Below are 18,807 nucleotides of genomic sequence, written 5' to 3' on the forward strand. Positions count from 1 at the left end.
TGCTCCTCAGGAGATCCTCGCCACCTTCGGAAAAAAAACACCGCCCCCGAGACCCTCAATAGAGCTTTCACCTCACCGAGGCATCCCTAGGAATCATCCTTATCATCCTCGATTCGAATTCTTCCGGCCCCCCGCCAGCGAGCCCGGACCCCGAACCTCCCATCAACGACGACGTTTCTATCGAGTTCTCCCCATGGTGCAGCATCGAAATCCCACCTGGAGTGCCAATTACAACCTCGTCTCTCCACCCCAACGATAGAAACCTCGCCTCATCTCACCGATCCCCCTCCACGATACAGCGAATTTTTAGCCCAGACTCATCCGATTTCCCCCATTAACCCAACGAGGGGCGGTTTGAATAACAAAAATAACAAGCAGGTTCCTCTGCTCGCCCTGACCTGTGCGCCAGGTTTTCGGGGCGGCAGACCAGTGGTTGCGCATGCCTCGTGGGTCGGCCTCGGGCAAGCGACAACAAGGCGTATCTGGTAACAGTACCAAACACGACAATGGACTCGTAGCACCCGGTAAAAGGGCCTCGCGAAACAGGAACCACGCCCACTCGGATGGCAAGGCGAGATCCGCGAACCTGTCGACCTCGTCGTCAACCTCGACATCGGCTGCCTCCAGCTCCCAGTCGTCCCGGACTCTGCCTTCCAACGGCTCCGCGAATGGATCTACGACTCCTCCCGTTGCCGCCAACGGCAGAACTAACGGCAACGCCCTCCACAACGGCTTCGCGAAGCTTTCTCCTTCGGACGAAATGGCCATCGACAACCGCCACCACCTCGCCCGTCAAGGGTCGTTCGGGACGGACTCGGAGACGTCCACGTCGACCGATTCGTTCCATTCCCATCATCACAACCACAACCATCACCATCACCATCCCACGAACGCCTCTTCCTCGTCCTCCAATAACCACCACTACTCCGCCTCCGCTTCCGAGCCCCGTCAGATCGATGTGAATGCGTCCAAGTATGCCGTCGACGTCCACAAAGATTCCGGCCCGCTCGACTTCGCCGCCACCGTCCTCATGGCCCTCCCTCTCCACGACACCCTGGCCATCCTCCTCATCCTCATGCACGTTTCACCCCTTACTCTCTCCGTCATCTATACCGTCTTCACCGTCCTCACTTTTGCCTCGCCCCTCACCGCCAGCTCCGTAGTCAACATCCACCTCGCGGAACTCTTAGATTGGCATTCAACGATGCCGTCCCTAGTGACTGTGTTATGTGTTGACATTTTAGCGTTGCTGGTATTCTTGTTTCTATGGCCGTCCGTCCAGAACGCCATTCTCGACCTCGCGAAACCCGTCATTGCGGCTACCCTCGGTGGTGGCTCGACATCCCGTGGCGGCCAGTCGAGAACCGTTTCCGCGTGCTTCGCCTTTGTGATTAGCACTCACATTTTTAAGAATACTCGATCGCACTGGGCTCGGTTCCTCCGGCTTTTACCGCCCTCGTGGCGGCTCACCCCGGATCCCGATGATCCATTGGAGGAAGTTTCGAGGACGGCGGTTTCGGCGGTCATCCGCCATCCCGACCCTTATTTTACCCTGTTAGGAGTTCATATTCTCATGCAAGGAATTGTCCGGTACATCAGGGAGTGGTACATCCGTCGCGAGAGGAGCAGCGCCGCCGCCACGGCAAATGCCGGCGACCCCGAAGCAGGGAAGCCAGCAGTAGCCGCGTCCGAGTCTGATGCGGCTTCTGTTGCTGGTGGTGGCGGCGGCATTGGTGTTTCTCATCACGCCCTGGAGGCGGAGCCAACCCCGACGACCGGAGGAAGTTCTTCGACACATTCATCCACAAAACGACGACGAAAACAAAGCGCCCAAGTGCGCTTGCAACAACCATTGTGGGCAGCCTTGGCCAGCACCAAGGTTGTCATGGTCAAGGAGTACGAGCTGTCGCACGCCACGAGCGAGTCCGCTTGCGCCGACGCCACCGACATCCACAACCTAGGAAATGCACCCTTTGACCGCGAGACTGGACGGATCTGGATCTCGTACGTCGGATGCGACGAGGTCAGCTTCGACACGAGCCATTTCCCCGACGACTTTACCGAGTCCGAATCGATGCAGCCGACCTACGACGCGGCGTCCTCGGCCGCCATCGACCGATCGAAGCCCTTTTACGTCAGGATCAACAACGCACACTGGCCCTCGGCGCGTATTGTTCCAGCTCCCGACAACACCGACGAAGTGGACGACGAAGCGGGAGCGGGAGGAGGAGGCTCGTACGGCACGAGGTGGACGGGCGACATTTACGGACTGCGTCCGATGTCCAAGTATGTCTGCGAGTTCGTCGACACGCATACCGACGAGATCCTCTTTTCCACGACCGTCACGACAACGCGGGAGATTAGGACAACTGCCGCTGCCACCGCCGCCGCTGCCGCCGTGGTCAATAGCGGCGTTCTCCCCAATGGTGGACAGCGCCGCCCTCACTCGCCGGCCACGACCTTGAAGACGTCGATCGCGGCCTCCGACGCCAAGCTCGCCGCCGAGCGGGCTAAGCTCAAGACGCTCCGAAAGGAGTGGAAGGCCAAGGTCAACTCACTCAAGAAGGATAACGAGAGCACCGACCACTCGATCAACTCGGCCGGCGGTACGGACGACCGGTACCGACAGAAGATCCGACAGCAGGAGACGCAAAAGGCGCAGGCGGACAAGGAGGCGAGCGAGCTCGACACCGAGCTCAAGGCGTTCGACGACGAACCGGGCGACGTGGTATCCCGCCGTAAGCAGGTCGAGAAGGGCTGGACGGCCGAGAAGAGCGTGTTCGAGACGGCGCAAAAGGAATTCAAGGCGTACTCGTCGTCGGTCAACTCGGCGGTTAAAGGTAAAGAGGGCGACAAGCAACAGCTGCAGACGCGACGGAACAAGATCGCCAACCGCGTGGCCAAGGTCGACAACGAGCTCGCCAACATTGCCGATGCCAACAAGCGCGGGCTTAACGAGGTCGAGCGAAGACGGCAGGAGCGCGAGGCGTGGCAGAAGCAGGTCTCGGCGGCTGAAGAGAAGCTCAATGGCGATTTCAACTCGGTACAGATGGACAATTCGATGCTGCAGGACGAGCATGCGACGGCTATGCAACAGGCTCATGCTCTCTATACCCAGATTTACGCCTCGACGAATGCGCCCGTTTACGAACTCGCTGCTGCTGCGCAGGTGGAGCGGCATCATAGTGCTACGTTGCCGTCTCCGACTACGCAGTACCCGTCGTCTATGTGGAATTCTACCACTTCTCTGCCTGCTTCTTCTTCCGCCACTAGTGCCGCTGCTATCACTACCACAACTGCTGCCCAGTATCCAGGCCTTTGGCCCACATCGACCGATGCAACCGCCTTGGCTCCCATCTCCGCGCCCGTCCCCGTCACCAACCCTACCACTTCTCACCTCCCTTCCGTCGCTCCCCCCCTCTGGCCTTTCCCCAGCGGCGCTATCACGGCAAGTCCCGTGGCTGCTGCGCCGGCGACGATCGCCCAAGGCGCTAAGATGCGGGGTAGGTCCTCGTCGATGCTCAGCGACATTTCTGGCTTCACGCAGCTCAGCAACGAAGATCAAGACGCCACCGCCACCGCCGCTGCTTTCCGCCAGGGTCTAAAGGGCGGAGTGGTCGCTTACCCTTGGGGTAGGAAACCGAGTGTGGGCGCCGCGTCGGGGAAGAGTAGTGGGAGTGGGAGTGGCACCGGGAGCTGGACTAGTGCTCGCGACCCGTCGAGTCCGTGAAAAACAAATTGTTGCCTGGTTGAGGTGTGTGCCTCCGCCTACTTTGTCTTCTGCCTTGGCGGACAGATATGGTCAGACGAACAGCGGAACAGCGGATTTTGGGTGTAGTCTTTGGTCGTCTTTAGCGTCTGTTTGACGTGAATAAAATGGTTTATGTGTCTTATTTTTGAGTGTTTGTTGTTGTGTTTGTGCTGATGTGTTTTCTATGATCCATGGCTGGGTTCACGAACTTGGATTGAATCGGTGCTGCTAACGGTATTAGATATATGAAAGAAGCGAAGTCGAGGATGTCTACCCGTCCCGTTCGAGCAGCTTGAAATGGCCTCTACCCTCCACCCTCAGCCAACACCGGCTTTCAACTTGTTCCCTCGATGTATCTTTTCGAAGGATACAGAACCTTTGGGCGGTCTTCATCGCGATCCAATCTCTTCTCCAATGGACCGGCGACTTCCTGACATCCCGCCGCCCCTGTTCTCATCCTCACAACGCTTTAGAAAACAACTCAGGCGAATTGACATGTGTCATACGGCAACAATATAGGTAGCAACACACTGTTCATCACGATATGGATCGACCCCTTTCGACCTCACCATGATTTTGGGCATAGATACGGTATGACATGTCGGTGTTGTTCTGGGAAGAGAGATTAGCCAGGGCATCCGAGGCAAGTCCGGTTGAGGCCGAGTTTTATATCAGCAATATTGCGGACGATGTAGGCAAGGGACCCGTCGTTGTCAACAATCTCGGATCCATCTCACAGCGCATCACGAGCAGAAACTTGGAACGGGAGCAAAGGGAAAGCGTGAGTAGTATTAGATGCGTCAAGGGTGCCGAGCGATGCTGGGCCATATTTAAGCAGTAGCAGCCATATAACTCATCCCGTCGATTCCATCACTTCTTTGTACTCTTCTCTTCTCTTCTGAGCTTTCCCTCGGCTCAGGAGTTGCCCGTGCCCCTCCGCTTAACTCTTCAAACTAATTTTGCGCCTTCATGGCCGCGTCTCTATACAGGTGAACTTCCGCTGGCCTGTTTGAGATTGGGTACTTCTTCAGATCTATAAGTCTCCCTACCGTCGCCGCTTTCTTCTCTGGGTCCATATTCGCACCAATATTCCGCCTTGCCCATCCGACTTTTCTACTTCTGCCGAGCTGTCGTCTACATCGTTTCTCTCCAGGTCGACTAACATGTAAAAATGGAGACCATTCTCTCCTTTCGGTTTTCTGTTTTCTGATCGGGCCGTCCCATCCCAGGTTAGGTCTCTTGGAGAATCATGGGGAAGTATGAACAGTGCCGCCTGGAACTAAAACCGCGGATGCTGCCTCGTCTTGGTGATTAATTCGATGTTGGCAGTATATGGGGTGAGCGTTGCCCTTCTTCCCGACGACAAAACCAGTTGCGAAGTCGAGGCTAACTTCGGCCTGCTGAGGACAGCTCTTCGCTCTGGGCATTCCATTGATATAAACAATAGTCTTCGTAGTAGAGGAACACATTAAGAAGTTCCCCTTTCGATACCACCGAACGAGGAGCCCTTTTCGCTCACTGTACTGTTCCAAAGCCACTCCAGCAGCAAAATTTGGGGAGACTACCTCGGAAATGCCACAAACAGATCCGTATATAAAAGGGTCTTCGGGGTACACCTCCGCCGCAATCCGGTCAAACAAGCCGACACCCATTCAAAGCTGTTTGTAAAGGTGAAATACAGGTCATATCAGAAGCCCGGAAGAATTCTATCGGCCATGCCACTCACCGGGCCCTGGCAAGACGTAATGATTTTGCGGCTTGATGTCTCGCCTAATCTCTTTCTCCAGGCGGTGAATACGCCATATAAGACGGCTTCTGCGAGGATGACCACAATCCGAGGTGGAAGACTCGCTGGATCGATAGCCACTCGTCGCCTCCGCAGACCAGCTCGCAGCTCAAGATACACGGCGCCGCCTCGAAGCCTTTAATCGTCGGGTGCGGCAACAGAGACAAAAAGGCAAGAGGTTGGGGGGCACTCGAATCAGTGCTTGAGTTTGATTGGGGGGGATAATGCCCCGTATCTCGGGCCGGCACCCACTCTCTACAGAGTTCAACCGTTCGTAGGAGCACCGGACTCTTCCCAAGCGTAAAATATAGCATTTCGGCGCGTCTCGACGGCGGCAAGCAGAGGTATTCCTTATAGGCAATGCCGAAGATATACGTCAACCCGCCATCGGCGTCGGTCTTTACGGCGTGTGCGTGTTCTGCCGTGGCTGATTTCACGTCCTCGAGTATGGCTGCGTTTCGGGAGTTGGTTGGGTCGAAAACGTCGACGTTGCGGCCGCCGAGCGAGACCAGGGCCTCATGTAAGTAGGTCGCCAGGTTAATTCGTGGTGGGGCGGAGCCGTCGAAGGCGGCGGGTTGGACGTCATGGCCGGGGTTCTTGGTGAGAGATTGATCGGCCATCGGGCCTAGGCCTAGCCGCTTCCTCTGTTGTTGGCAGATGTCTGAGATTCCACCGCGAGGGGCTCGCCATATGGCAGGTCCTTGGTAGTGATCGTGTATAGTGGGACGGCCGTACCGGGGAAGACTATGTTTCCATCTGGGAGGCTCAATGGTGTCTCCATGGTGCGACGACGGCGAATTAGGCGGAGGATGGGTCGGACGATCTTCGTGCTGAATTCCTCAGTGGAGAATGGACCACGCTCGAGCCCAGTGGCTCCTCCTCCGCAGTTCTCTCTTGCTTCTTTGCTGCGGACCCTCCACAGCCCATCTCATCCTGCTTTCGTTTGTCCCAAACCCCCCATTTGTTTCGAGTTTCTCTCTCAACTTAGCGACCTCTTCTCCCAACTCCTTGTTCTGCTTTGCGAGGCTTGCAATCTTCCTCCGAGCTGCAGATTCCTCCGCCTGAGGCATGTCCAGCTCCCTCTGATACTTCTCGCAGTTGAGTTTGACCTTCGCCGGATCTTTCTGGAGCTCTGCAAGTGTACCATTGATTCTTTTAAACACTTTTACCATGTACACAAAACCCTTCGCCAGCTGCTGTTTATCCACCTTGTTTGCTGTGCCCTCGTTATAGGGGACAAGGAGAGGTGGGAGAAGAGGTGGAGGTGGAGGGCGGGGCAAGGTATCAGGCGAGGGGCGTCGGGATAGAACGGCCTCTTCCGAGTCAGATTCCGCATCGGTCAAGTCAACGGTCTCTGGTAGCGGCGAGGGGACCCAGAGGGAAAGGTGAAAAGGTAAGAGACACCATTGAGGAAGAACCTTGAGAGCAGCGCCTGCGATGCAATGATTTCTTGGGGTTCCCAAAAATGGGGAACACGAGCCTAGCCGCGATGAAAACGAAGAGACACTGGGGTCCATGCTTGTTTGAGGATGCGTCAAGCATCTGCCCTCTTCCCATCTCAGAAGCCCCGTGTTGTAGTGGGACTTGATCCGAGACACATCCCAAGAATTAACTTTCAGCCGTGGTAGAGTTCTGGCCTGCCCGGGTTTAAGCCGAATGGGGCGGAAATGAGACCCCCCTGCGAGTCGCTCGTTGTCCTCGGTGGACCTCCAGAGGCGACTGACTGCCGTCGATTTATATAGTCGAATAATTGTCCGAGAGTCGGCGAGGGAATTGATGGTTTAATTTCTGCTCTGACGTTAAGGGTTCTCTACTCTCTGCGAGCACAATGTATGCCGCATCGTCGGCCAGCTCTGCGTTCTATATCTTACAGGAAGATGATGCTGAGTTGGCCAGTCTCCAAAAGGCAAGAAAGCCTCTCCGCCCGGCTCACCAAATGGTAAATCTTCCGTGGCGATGGTGCAAGGGGGAACCGACACTCCCGGGAACACGGTCCTCCCATCCGGCAGACTGAGCGGTGTGTTCATCGTCCGGCGCCTCTGAATCAAGCGAAGGATAGGTCTGACAATCTTGACACTGAATTTCTCCGCGACGGCGGAGCGAGACGGCGGATTTCTCCCTTAAATAGCCTAGGATTTACAATCCACAACCGGAGCTCGGTTGCTGCTCCGGCGTTAATGGGGGCCAAACACCCATGGTGACCCTTCCGTCGATTGTGTTCGTTGCGGAGGCGGGGGCGTACTGCGGACTGTAAGTCCGGCCATGTCACCGTCGAAGGGGATCGCGGCCTTAGTGCCGAACCGGCCCCATATGAGGTGTGATGAGTTTAGGAGATCATGTAGGTCGTTGCGCATCGGGGTTGCGGACACCATGTGAACCAATGTAAACACCTCCCTTTGCAGATAGTTAACAATTGCCCCTTCTCGCTTCTTGGCCAGGTGAACTTCGTCGAGGACGACCTGGGTGAATGGCTGGGGGATGGTGCTGTGTTCTACGAGATGATGTCTGACCAAATTGACTTCTGGAGGCCTGCCGCCGTTGTGTTCAAGTATGGTTATCTCTGATATATCGATATCCTCTCCGTCGATTTCTTGGACATGGTCTGACGTTGGTTGCGATGGTTCTTCGGAATCTGTGCTATTATGGTTGTAGATGAAACCTCTGGCTCCTCCGTCTGCAATATATAGCCGTCAATCTCGTCACCCCACTCGCGACTGTTTATTTTCGCACCTCGTCTTCCCAGAATCGGCACAACAGTTGTGGGCGGGTTGCGTCCTGGATCGCAGAGAAAGCCAGCAGCACACGCTAAAGTCGGTTGTGCATATGCGGTAGTAGGGCCGGAAGGCTTCCTCCCTCTGGCGCTTCCGTTTCTCCATCCTCACTTGGCCGCTTCACCGTCGGAAGGGGGGCGCCAGGGATGGCTAGGTGTATATACCAAGCCTTGGAGACCTACATCACGGCAGGCAAGACACAACCGTTCTCGGCTGTGAAATATTTCCAGGTATTGACGAAGCAGAAGCGTAAGTGACCATCTGGGTATCTGGGTGGGATGTTTCGCTAGGCAGAACACGTCTTGTGCATCAGACTATATAAGGGCGGTCAGGCGGTCCTCGTACGTGTTTACCCGCCTCGAGGGATAGTTCGAGACTGTCTAATTCCCCGGTTACCTGGGATACCGGCGCTATGACAAGGTGTAGAAGGCCGCATAGCTAACAGCCCCCATATACCCCAAATACATGCCCGGCATCGGGAACCGGTGCGGTAACAGGTCTTTCACTCTTACCTGGAAGGGTATTGTCCGCCTGTGCTTTATCAATATCCTCACCCCCTCTACCCAGTCCTGCTTGACAGCCCAACATAGGGCAGTTTCCTCCGAGGGGATGCCGTAATCGATATCAATGCCTGGATGCGCGAGAAGCAGCCGCATACAAGCAGCATGCTTATTCCGAGCTGCCCGTGCCAAAGCAGTGCGCCCATATAAATCAACCTCATTGACACGGCAGTGTGGGCTCCTGGCCAACAGGTGACGAGAGCTGCATCGCTGCGAGCTGGCAAATGAAGGTGCAGGCGAAAGAGGTTACGCATGCCTCATCCAGGGTAATACTGACGTCGTCTGGTGTGGGCTCTTCGGCTTCATCCTCGCTCTTGTTTTTGGCTTTCATCTCTAGAGCCGACCGGAGGTGACGATTCCGCGGCCGGCAATGTTGCCCCCAACAGGACCTTGCCTCCGACGTGCATTGTACATTCTCCGTATCTAAGTTCCGGATAAGCATTAGCAAAGAAAAAGAAGAGAGAAAAAAAAAATCACAGTCCAGTAAAGGGTCTTCATACACCGACACACATACCGTTGCCCACACATCGAGTCGGGGAACTTTCTACACGGCAAAGAGAAATCACTGGAGGAATTCCCCGCTGCCTTTGGAGCGACAGCATCCTCCTTGAATGGCATGGTGTGGCTTCCCTGGTCGAGTATGTATCGGACCGTCGTCGGCAGCCACAAGTTCGGACCTTTTACCCAGGCCACAGGCCTTGCGTTTTCGATGAAATGGGATGCCGAGCCCATCCACGAGCTTCTCCATGGGCACCTTGACTGCCACAAGGAAATGCTGCTTGTTGCCGGTCGTCTTGGACACGCCGAGTTTAGCAACGAGGAAGGGTTTGGCTGTAAGAAATTCGTTCACTGCCAACCACCTCGAACTGGCCTGGCTAGAGCTTGATCACAAGACCATCAGGTGCTCAGCGTTCGCGGACTTGCCAGCGCTGTAGAAGTCAGCGTGGTCTATATAGGTGCGGGGGAAATGTAGGACGGTTCCGATGTAGTCCAGGGCTGCCTTAGACCTGCTATATAAGGAAGAAGTGAGGAATGTGGTTTTGCGGATCGACTTGCCGCGACCTCGATATCGTCATGTTAGGACGCAGGGATTCGAGTTCCCGATCTCTGGATGGCCTGATGCCTCGAATGCTCTGGCGTTTGGTGTTTTGCCCGAATTTCCTCGCGTCTCCGATCGATGAGACGATTTGCCATCTGCTCTGCCGTCCAGGCCGAAGTACTCGGAAATGATACTTCACAATGACTCTGGCATGGATTTCCGTTGCCGCGATCGATTCGACCTTACCCCAAAGCAGCTGCCTCCCTCTCTTGGAGGATCCTTGACGCTTGTTAGAGGAGAACACGCAAAGGGGGGCAGCAGATGGAAGTCCTCAGACTTCGCCTTGCCTGATATGACAGAGCCGCCCGACGACTTGCAGCAGGTGGTCCTCATGTTCTAATGAAACTGGAGGACTATTCCATTACGGCAGGGGCCATTGCTTTGTTCTTCGGTTCCTGAAATTGCAATTTTGCTGCTCCCTGGAGGGCAGTTCAATCACCACGAGAATGATGTCGTCCCCATAGGTTGACAGTGATCCATCCGATCGGTTAGAACCCGGAGAGTATCCAACGCCCGATTTAGGGCTTCAAGAGCCAGACAGCAGAGGTGGAGCCAAGGTGATCGGCTCTCCTCTTTAGAAGTTGGTGGAGGTCATATTGGAAGAAGCCATAATGAAAGCCAGATAGGCCACATATATGCAGTAAATGGTAGTGCTTGACAAAAAGACTGTGCTAATGAGAATGTCGGGATGTGTTTGGGGAAGAATTCGAGAGAGGGTTCAGTTGGAGGGGAGGGCTGTATTTATAGATGTTGGGCAAGGTCCATGAATCACTCAATGGATGGCACATGCAATGATTCATCTTGTTCCATTCAATTTATGATTCTGCTCAATGTGGCAGGTTGTGAATGATCCATGACTTCATGAATCCCGTGCTTGCCATATGAATGGTGCCATTGATTGCCTTCTATGATTGTGGTATTGGATGGCAAACATGAAATTCCAGAGTGAATCAGTGTGGGTTTCTCCTTCCAATATAGCATGAACCATCGTCACCAGAACAAAAGTTTGTCACAGGCATGTGTTTCAAGTAGAGGAAATCATGGGTTCATTACCCTTGCCTTCCCAAGACATGATCCACTGGGAAGCAATATCCACAGGCAGGAGGCGACTGGAGTATTGCCCATGTGGATGTCATCATCTATTTCTCTTCCGGCCTCACCGACTGGCTTTCGACGCTCCAGGTTAGAGATGGGGACTGGGGTACAGCCTAGTTGACTCCGAGTAGTTTCCCGTCTTTCTCCTGGCACAAGTTGTTAGTCGGCATTCCATGCCCCCTTGGTTCTTGCACTTACTGAAGCAGACGGGGTGACGTCTTACTGTATGGCAACAAACAAGACGTCTTACTTGGACAGCTATGCCATCATGAGACTGGTGGTAAGGGTATTGTCGTCGGGCTCTGAAGGGGTTACGGGGGATTAACTGGTCTTACGACAGAGATGGCACAGCTCATGTCCCTAAGCCATTAGGACTAGGTGCGAGGTGCCCATACTGCAATAGAATATCGAGGAGAGAAATACATTAGACCACCTCCCTGTTGTTCAAGGATCTGTAGCACCTTCCATCCCGTATCGCCATGGCTTCTCAACTAGCTCTGCTTGCCATCAGAACCCCCACTACCTTCTTGCCCCTCCACAGGAGGAACAGGCCTCTTGGACAAAATCTCATCAATAATCCCCAACTCCTTCGCCTCCTCCGGCGTGAGGTACTTATCCCTCTCCATGAGATCGCTCACCATCTTCCTGTCAAACTTATCGCCGCCCAGCGCCTTGTTGACGTGGCGTCTGTATATCTCGTTGACCTGGTCGCGCACCCGCTGGATCTGGTTCGCGTAGATGAGGATGTCGGTCGCCTGGCCCTGCGTGCCGCCGAGGGGCTGGTGGATCATGATGGAACTGTGGGGGAGCGCGAAGCGTTGGCCGGCTTCTCCGCCGACGAGGAGGAGGGCGGCCATGGAGGATGCGGCGCCTACGCAGACGGTCGATACGGGGGGCCGGATGTAGGTCATAGTATCGTAGATGGCGAGACCTTACACGTCCCATTCCTTAGCTTCTGCGGGTGGATCTGTGTTCAGTATGAATGGGTTCTACCTCCTTACCTGATGATATCATGCCGCCAGGGGAATTGATGTAGAGGGTAATGGATTTCTCTGGGTTCTCGGCCTCGAGCCATAGAAGCTGGGATACTATCGACGCCGCCGTGCCATCATCGATCGAGCCGTAGAGACATATTATGCGCTCCTTTGAAGAAAAGCCGGGTAAGTGTTCAGCTCAAAGAAGAAAAAGCGGCAATTGGGGAAGAAAAAAAAGTCTCACCTGTAATAACTTGGAAAATATATCCGCTGCAGTCGTTTAAATCGCGGTTAGTCTATGCGCAGAAGCTAATCAAGGGCGCAAACCTAGGCGAGGAAGGGTGGAAACCAACATGTCCTCCAGCCGCTGGACTACTCTCGAGGTTAGTGCTTCCCCGGCCAAAGAACGGAGAGATAGCTTGGAAAACGCACGGTAACTTCTGTTATGTATGGTACGGGAATGATGCCGGAGGGTCGCGCGCTGGACTGGTACTGTCGCCGTGTTGCGATGGGAAGAGGAAGACAGGATGCCGCGGGGCGTGATGTGCGGGCGGCGCACCGCACGGCGCGAGAGAGAGGTCGTTGAAAGGACATGAGGTGGCAATTGATCGACTGGGAGGGGGGATTCACGAATTCTCTATGTCGCTAATTTGGGCGGACAATCAATTCGTTGAGGCGGGTCGGAGTTGGGCGAGAGGATGGTCAAGGTCAGAAGGTGAAGCTTGAATGAAGCTTGGTGATCCAAGAGCTCGATTGAGGTGGTTGATGACTAAGAATATTTTACGGGACAATGCAACAATTTTGAGATTCAGATAGAGCGCGGTTCAAGACTGCGACATGTACGACGCGGATCTCTGCCAACTTCAAGTTAACATGGATGATTCTTTCCACCTCCCAGTGGACTCGAGATCGAGGTATTCGAAATGTCGGCGGGGATCAACGGATTGCGCCAAAATGGATTGCGCCAAGTCAGAAGCTTTGGGGTCTTGATGGAACCCCATCAATACTCCTTCCCCATCCTTCTGAGACTGGAAGCCACACCTTCCCTTGCGGTGAACGTTGACGGATGTCGATGTGAGCTAATGGCATCGAGTCGAATTGGGAAAGTGTCTTCGAGCGAGATATTCATGTAGACTGGACCACATGAATGACGTCAATGACGCCGGGAAGTTGGAGCCCGGAGATGAGAGATGAGCCAGGACGTGCCTGGCCAGTTTGCTACAATCTATGAGCCAATATGATATCAATTGATCAATGTTAATTGACCTCAATCACAGGCTCTGCCAGTTCAGGGAGGAGAATCTTCGACTTGTGATTCACGTTCAAGTTCCACCGGTGAAGGAAGGTGAAGGAAGGTGCAAAAATCCGGAATCCTCAACTATATAAGGGGCGGCACCCTCTTCTTTTCCTCTCTCCCAACTCTTCCCCCGATTCTTCCCAGAACACCGACACAAACAGAACCGTCGGGTATTTCGACATCTCTTTCGGTCGGACTTACGCCAATCCCTACCCCGTCCACCGGCCGGCGCTGCGGCTTTTACGCCCTCATTGGGAGCATGCAAGCCCAGCATCACGGTTTCCCACAGTCGACACTCGAGGACCTAGACCAGGCATTCCGCTCAGAGGAGGTGGCAGCTGCCAATTCCGAGTTTGGTCTTGACAATACGGATAACCTCCAGGCCAACCAGCTCGCTGCAGTCATTAGGCACTGGGCATCTCGGAATGCCATTAACATCCAGCTCGGTGTGGATATGGATGGGGGTGATTCCTACCTCATCCCAATCCCGGAAGGGATCCAAAGCGCGCCAATCACTCTTCGGATCCATAATAACAATGCCGAGGAGCTTGATGGGGCGTCGATGAGCCACCATTCCGCGTTGGCTCCGTTGCCTCCTGCCACAGTGGATCCGGTTAACTTGGACTGCGATGACGCCGAAGATGTGGATACAGAGGAGCTCTTCAGGCAACAGGAGACGGGCGCGCTGAAACGCCTCGTTGATCAGACGGGAATCCGGAAGTACCTTTCGGAGTACTATGGTCTGTCGGCAGAGGAGGTGGGGCAGCTGCTCATAAACCGGGACCTCCTCGGTGGCGCGAGGTACGACAAAGCGCGCCCATGCAACGGCGCATTCGTGGGGCATGTCGGCCAGGCAATCGGGAACGTACGCTGCTCAAAGCATGACAACGTGCCAATGATGTCTCACAATGCGTCGATAGTCCTAAGCGCATCGACAGCTGAGGAGTGGACGCGGGAGATCGACGAGTACACCTCGTGGCTATCAAGTAGTTCGTCCTCGCGCCAGAGCCACCGTCGCCTCAAGACTTCTTGGTCCTCCAGCGCATGCATACATCTGATTTCGGGGTGTACTGCTGCTTCCTCCTCGGCGTTGGGCCCGATGTCCACCACCACCTTGACGTCGACTCAGCCGCCGGAATAGGGGGGCTCGACAAGAGGAAGAAGACTCGGGACAGGTCCAATGTTCTGGTGCAACAGAGAAACCTCCTGACTCATTTTCTGTGGGATGGGAAGCCTAGAAAGGCGCACTGGTTTACCCTGGTGCACATCTTGGGGTCGTAGCGAGTAGAGGATCCCATCTCGCGCACCCACTTATGTTTTGTGGCCGTCCTTGCCGAGGCAGTCTTCCACGACCTTCTCAACGCTTCGCGATACCCAGACAAGAATAAGAGCTGCCCGTGGCACCTTTTCCCAAAGCCCATCGAGTGGCATGAGCTTTGACATCTCCTCTGCAGACATGTCACTTTCGCCTCCTTCTCCAAAAACCTCGACAAGGCCAGACGGCTCGTCAGATGCCGGAAGGAGAACGTGGACCCGGAGAAGTACGACAAGATGATCCCTAGGCACCTGCTACGAGACCCGAAGATCAGCGCTGCAGAGACCGAAGCGGACGTGGAGGAGAATAGAAAGAAAGGCCGGGAAAAGTACGCGAGGATGGACCCGGAGAAGAAAGCGGCCCGGCTTCAACGCCAGTAGGAAGCCATTCAACTCAAGCAGGCCAATGAAACTACCGAGGAGAGGGAGAAGAGATTGGACACCCAGAGGAGACGAACCACGTCGAGGATTGAGAGACTCTCATCGTACATCGATCCCCCCATCCACCGCCAAATCCGGCATCGAGAGGCCGTTTCCACCGTTCTCGCCACCTGGTTTCCCTATCCCCACGTTCGAGGTCGCACCTTCCGCATCTACCCCAGGTGTGTCCGCAAACGTCCCTGCACACGTCATCGGGTCTCTGCGCGTTGTGATGCTTCTACAAAGGGAATACGGCCGCAGTAATCCCGGAAAAGTACTTAATGGCTGCCCGGAACTCGAGATTGCACTCTGGGGCCAGAATCTCTCAAGAACCTATCCTCGCCTATATGGTGAATTCCTCGCTATGGTACTTCCCAGCACGGCTTGCGAGTCGAGGTCTTGGGGGATCTCAAGCAACATCCATCAGCTCAACTCAAGGACAGTTTCGTCAACACTACCGACTCGTTCCAAGGCCGGGAGAACCAGTTGGTCATTCTTGTCTTGTGCGTGACGGCCGCTACCGGACCTTGCTTTACTGCCAGTCATCAGCGCATTTGTGTGGGTCTCACGCGTCAGATTGGGGGTCTCTTCGTGGTGGGTGATATCGATACCCTTGCGCCGTCTGCCAGGGTCAATAAGCCCAAGCCGGAGAGGGCGAGGAGGGAGAAGTTGTAGCCGTCAAAAGCGACACCTTCCTAGCCTTCCTAGATTATTTCCGAAGGGAGAATCGCGTCGCTACAGTCAATGCCGACCCTTACCATACCGCCGACAATAAGGACTACGGCTGGTCCAAGGGCGAAGACGACGGTGGTGGTTGGGGCAATAACTGCGGAGACGACGATGGCCAGGACAAACCAGCCGCGAGATGAGATTGACTACAACGATAGCTTGAAGAGTTTGACGACGTCAGACATAAGTGCGTGGGAAAGTGAATTATATTCTCATGAAAATTCGGCAATTGTCTCTGTGTGAGGTTTCTTATTTCTTACCCTGGTATAATCCTTAGGCCCAGAGATGAGGAGTCAGAAGGGCGTAGAGAAAAAGGGGGAGGGAAGGGAGGGAGGGAGGCTGTAAGGGATGTTGATACCGACAAGACTTCGTTTCCAAACAGTTTCAGCGCAGACAGACCTTATTTAGTCGATTTAAAGACGCTCCTATATCAAATATCAAATAAAAATTTCTACCTCCTTCAAACCCACTTGTCTCTTAATGTTTTTGGCACATGTGTATTCTGTGAACCACGGCAAGACAATATTGAACCTTGTCCTCTCCCTCGTCCAGCTCACTTATAAGCCTTGACATGCGCCAACGCATCAGAAATGCTGCTTATGCCCCCGTGCTCGTTACCCGATGACTAGAATTCCATTTCGACTTGATTGTGTGGTTCTTGTCCATGTGAATGTCCTCTCCGCTCCGTTCCTTTCGCTGTTGATCCGCCCTGGGTTATGCTGGACATGGAGCACAAGGTCGGATACTAGCCTGAACGTTTAGCCCTCATCCGATCTCTATCGTCAGCTTTTAACATATCTTCCCTATCGATTAAACTGAAAGAATACGTTTCGTCCCGCGTGGGTTAGCAGGCACTCGTTAAACCTCGTAGACATAGGCCAAACTTATCAGGTACTGTATGGCGGCCCCCTGCCACCAATTCCATGGTATCGTTAGTATCGTTAGCGCGCTGCCTAGTCCATTTGGATATCTCTAGTTGAGCCGGGCTGGCTGCACTAGCCAATGGTATCTCTGATGGAGTTCATTAAGAGCTCAATCAGGAAACTAAGCTCATTTTCATCGGCCCTGCAGACCCGCCACGGAGCCATGCGCTACGCCAAGCAGATCCGACGACAGCTCACTCACCACGTTAGGGAAGCGAAATAGTCCAAGTAAGAGGGGTCCAGTCACGTTGGCCGGAAACATCTATTGGCTTATCTGGGGAAATGGAGGAGGTATGAACGCCAATCTCCAACTCATGAAAGAAAAATGGAACCAGAGTGATGGAGTAGCCTTGCTCTAAGCCGACTGTAAGGGGTGAAAGGAGGGAGAGGGGCAATGAGAAATTGGAAGAAACAATTGAGCAGATATCGGGCAGACCTCGCCTGTGTCTGGGGCAATACCCTCATCCCTTGCTTCCTCGGCGGCGATGCTAGACAACTGCCTCCTACTGTTATGACTGGAAAAGAGAAGGATAGGAGTGACAATTTCTACCACCAACTTGCCGATGATGCCCATATCTCACCTCTAGAGTTTGTCCAAGCCTCCATCATGCCTGTCTTTCGACTTCATGAGCAGCTTCGAGTGGGTGTTGGCTTATTCGACTAGGTTGCCACAGAAGTGTAACCCGAAGACCCTTCCAGGTACGGCTCTGTCTGTAACATTAGTCTCCCAAAGTTTTGTGCCGGCGTAGCTTTGGAACAGCACATCGAGAAGAAGTGGCCCCTTATTCGACGACCCCCGAAGGGGAATTTCTTTCCCCTGTTCCTCCACTGCGAGAACTCCGTAGTCCATATTGATGAAATGACGGGGTCGAAGAGCTGTCCCCATCAGGTGGAAATCGCTCTCGACTTTGCCGCTGATTTCATCACAAAGAAGAAGGGTAACGCCGCCCGATTGGTTATGCTAACCCCATATGCTGCCAACGTCGAAGTCATCACCAAGATGAGGCGGCGTCCGCGGTACTCAGCGTTGTCGACAATGCATCCAGCCTCCACGGTCGACGGGTTCCAGGGCAAAGAGGGGGATATCGTCATTGCCGTGATGGCAACCTCCATCAAGTCCGGCCCCGGGTTCACTTGCGACCCCCAGCGCCTTAATATCATGCTCACTAGCCACAGATGCGGCCTTGTCATTGTGGGTGATCTTAATGTATGTGGCGGAGTGGACGTCCCGGGTGTAGGATGAGCTAGAGTGAGGACGATTAATGCTGCGGGCGAGGAGGTTGAGTTTTCTGCGGTGTTCCTTAAGAACATTTATGGCCGGTTGTACCAGAGCGGGCGGGTGGTATTCAAACCTTGAACGTTATTCTTGAGACGGATTCTAGTCACCCTTGTACTACCAGACTAATAACAATAAATTTATGGTGTTTTTAACCATTCCGATATCTTCTCGACACTTTTCGGTGAAGTGTGATTGATAAGGCCGTCGCGAAACCCTTTTTCAGTTCTCATTCCATCTGGGACTTCAATTGTGTGTTCCTAGAATTGTTTTCTGATTAACAGATCCGATATCTGCCAGTGGTGCAATGTCTACGGCTTAGGGCCAAGTTGTTTTACGGAGGATTCAAATCTCGAGAATGCTAACCGAGGGAGGAAGTGAAAGGGGGGGAGGATAAGAAGGGACTGATGAGACCTGCGCAGTGATGGTAGCAAGTTGTGTGAACTCGGAGTTATTCTCTGTAAATATTTCTAAGATGACAGAGTCTTGAGAGGTTAGATAAACTTAGCCGAGGGGCCGACAATATAAACTACTTACTTCGTCCTCGTATTTCTGTGATGCAACGTTGGGTTGGGGAAGCGAGAGGCTCTCCTCTTCTCCACTGATCCGATCCTACTTTAAGATTTGTCCTGAGCCACGCCAGTTCTCCCTGGCGTATTAACGGCTTATGGATATCCTTCTTCGGGAGGAGGAGAAAAGGCAATGAGGGCGGAGAACTCCGGAATAACCATGCTTCTGATGGACATGGCTCGGGGCATTTATGCCACCCCAATATGTGGCCCTGCAACGCCGGAATCTCGATACAGGTGTCG

At 54.0% G+C, this 18,807-nt stretch overlaps 3 protein-coding genes and 2 pseudogenes across 3 annotated transcripts; 3 read left to right on the forward strand and 2 right to left on the reverse strand.

Moving 5' to 3' along the window:
• Positions 1 to 439: 439 nt before the first annotated feature.
• Positions 440 to 3,730, forward strand: SAPIO_CDS0404 (annotated as a pseudogene; the record flags this gene model as incomplete).
• A 1,791-nt stretch (positions 3,731 to 5,521) lies between these two features.
• On the reverse strand, positions 5,522 to 7,909 carry SAPIO_CDS0405 (uncharacterized protein; the record flags this gene model as incomplete). Its single annotated transcript, XM_016783192.1, has 4 exons — positions 5,522 to 6,198; positions 6,273 to 6,442; positions 6,522 to 6,969; positions 7,780 to 7,909. The coding sequence occupies 4 exons, from the start codon at positions 7,907 to 7,909 to the stop codon at positions 5,522 to 5,524; spliced, it is 1,425 nt and encodes a 474-aa protein (XP_016646392.1).
• Positions 7,910 to 11,553: 3,644 nt separating this feature from the next.
• Positions 11,554 to 12,630, reverse strand: SAPIO_CDS0406 (uncharacterized protein; the record flags this gene model as incomplete). The annotated part of the gene is made up of 3 exons (XM_016783193.1): positions 11,554 to 11,993; positions 12,064 to 12,205; positions 12,469 to 12,630. The coding sequence occupies 3 exons, from the start codon at positions 12,628 to 12,630 to the stop codon at positions 11,554 to 11,556; spliced, it is 744 nt and encodes a 247-aa protein (XP_016646393.1).
• A 243-nt stretch (positions 12,631 to 12,873) lies between these two features.
• On the forward strand, positions 12,874 to 15,936 carry SAPIO_CDS0407 (uncharacterized protein; the record flags this gene model as incomplete). Its single annotated transcript, XM_016783194.1, has 8 exons — positions 12,874 to 12,950; positions 13,314 to 13,381; positions 13,495 to 14,308; positions 14,788 to 15,024; positions 15,115 to 15,249; positions 15,314 to 15,341; positions 15,446 to 15,738; positions 15,789 to 15,936. 8 exons carry the CDS (start codon positions 12,874 to 12,876, stop codon positions 15,934 to 15,936), a joined length of 1,800 nt encoding a protein of 599 aa, XP_016646394.1.
• Positions 15,937 to 17,578: 1,642 nt separating this feature from the next.
• Positions 17,579 to 17,962, forward strand: SAPIO_CDS0408 (annotated as a pseudogene; the record flags this gene model as incomplete).
• Positions 17,963 to 18,807: the final 845 nt, after the last annotated feature.

Source organism: Scedosporium apiospermum (genome assembly GCF_000732125.1).
Source record: "Scedosporium apiospermum strain IHEM 14462 chromosome Unknown SEQ_SAPIO_0022, whole genome shotgun sequence".
Taxonomy (NCBI): Eukaryota; Fungi; Ascomycota; class Sordariomycetes; order Microascales; family Microascaceae; genus Scedosporium; species Scedosporium apiospermum.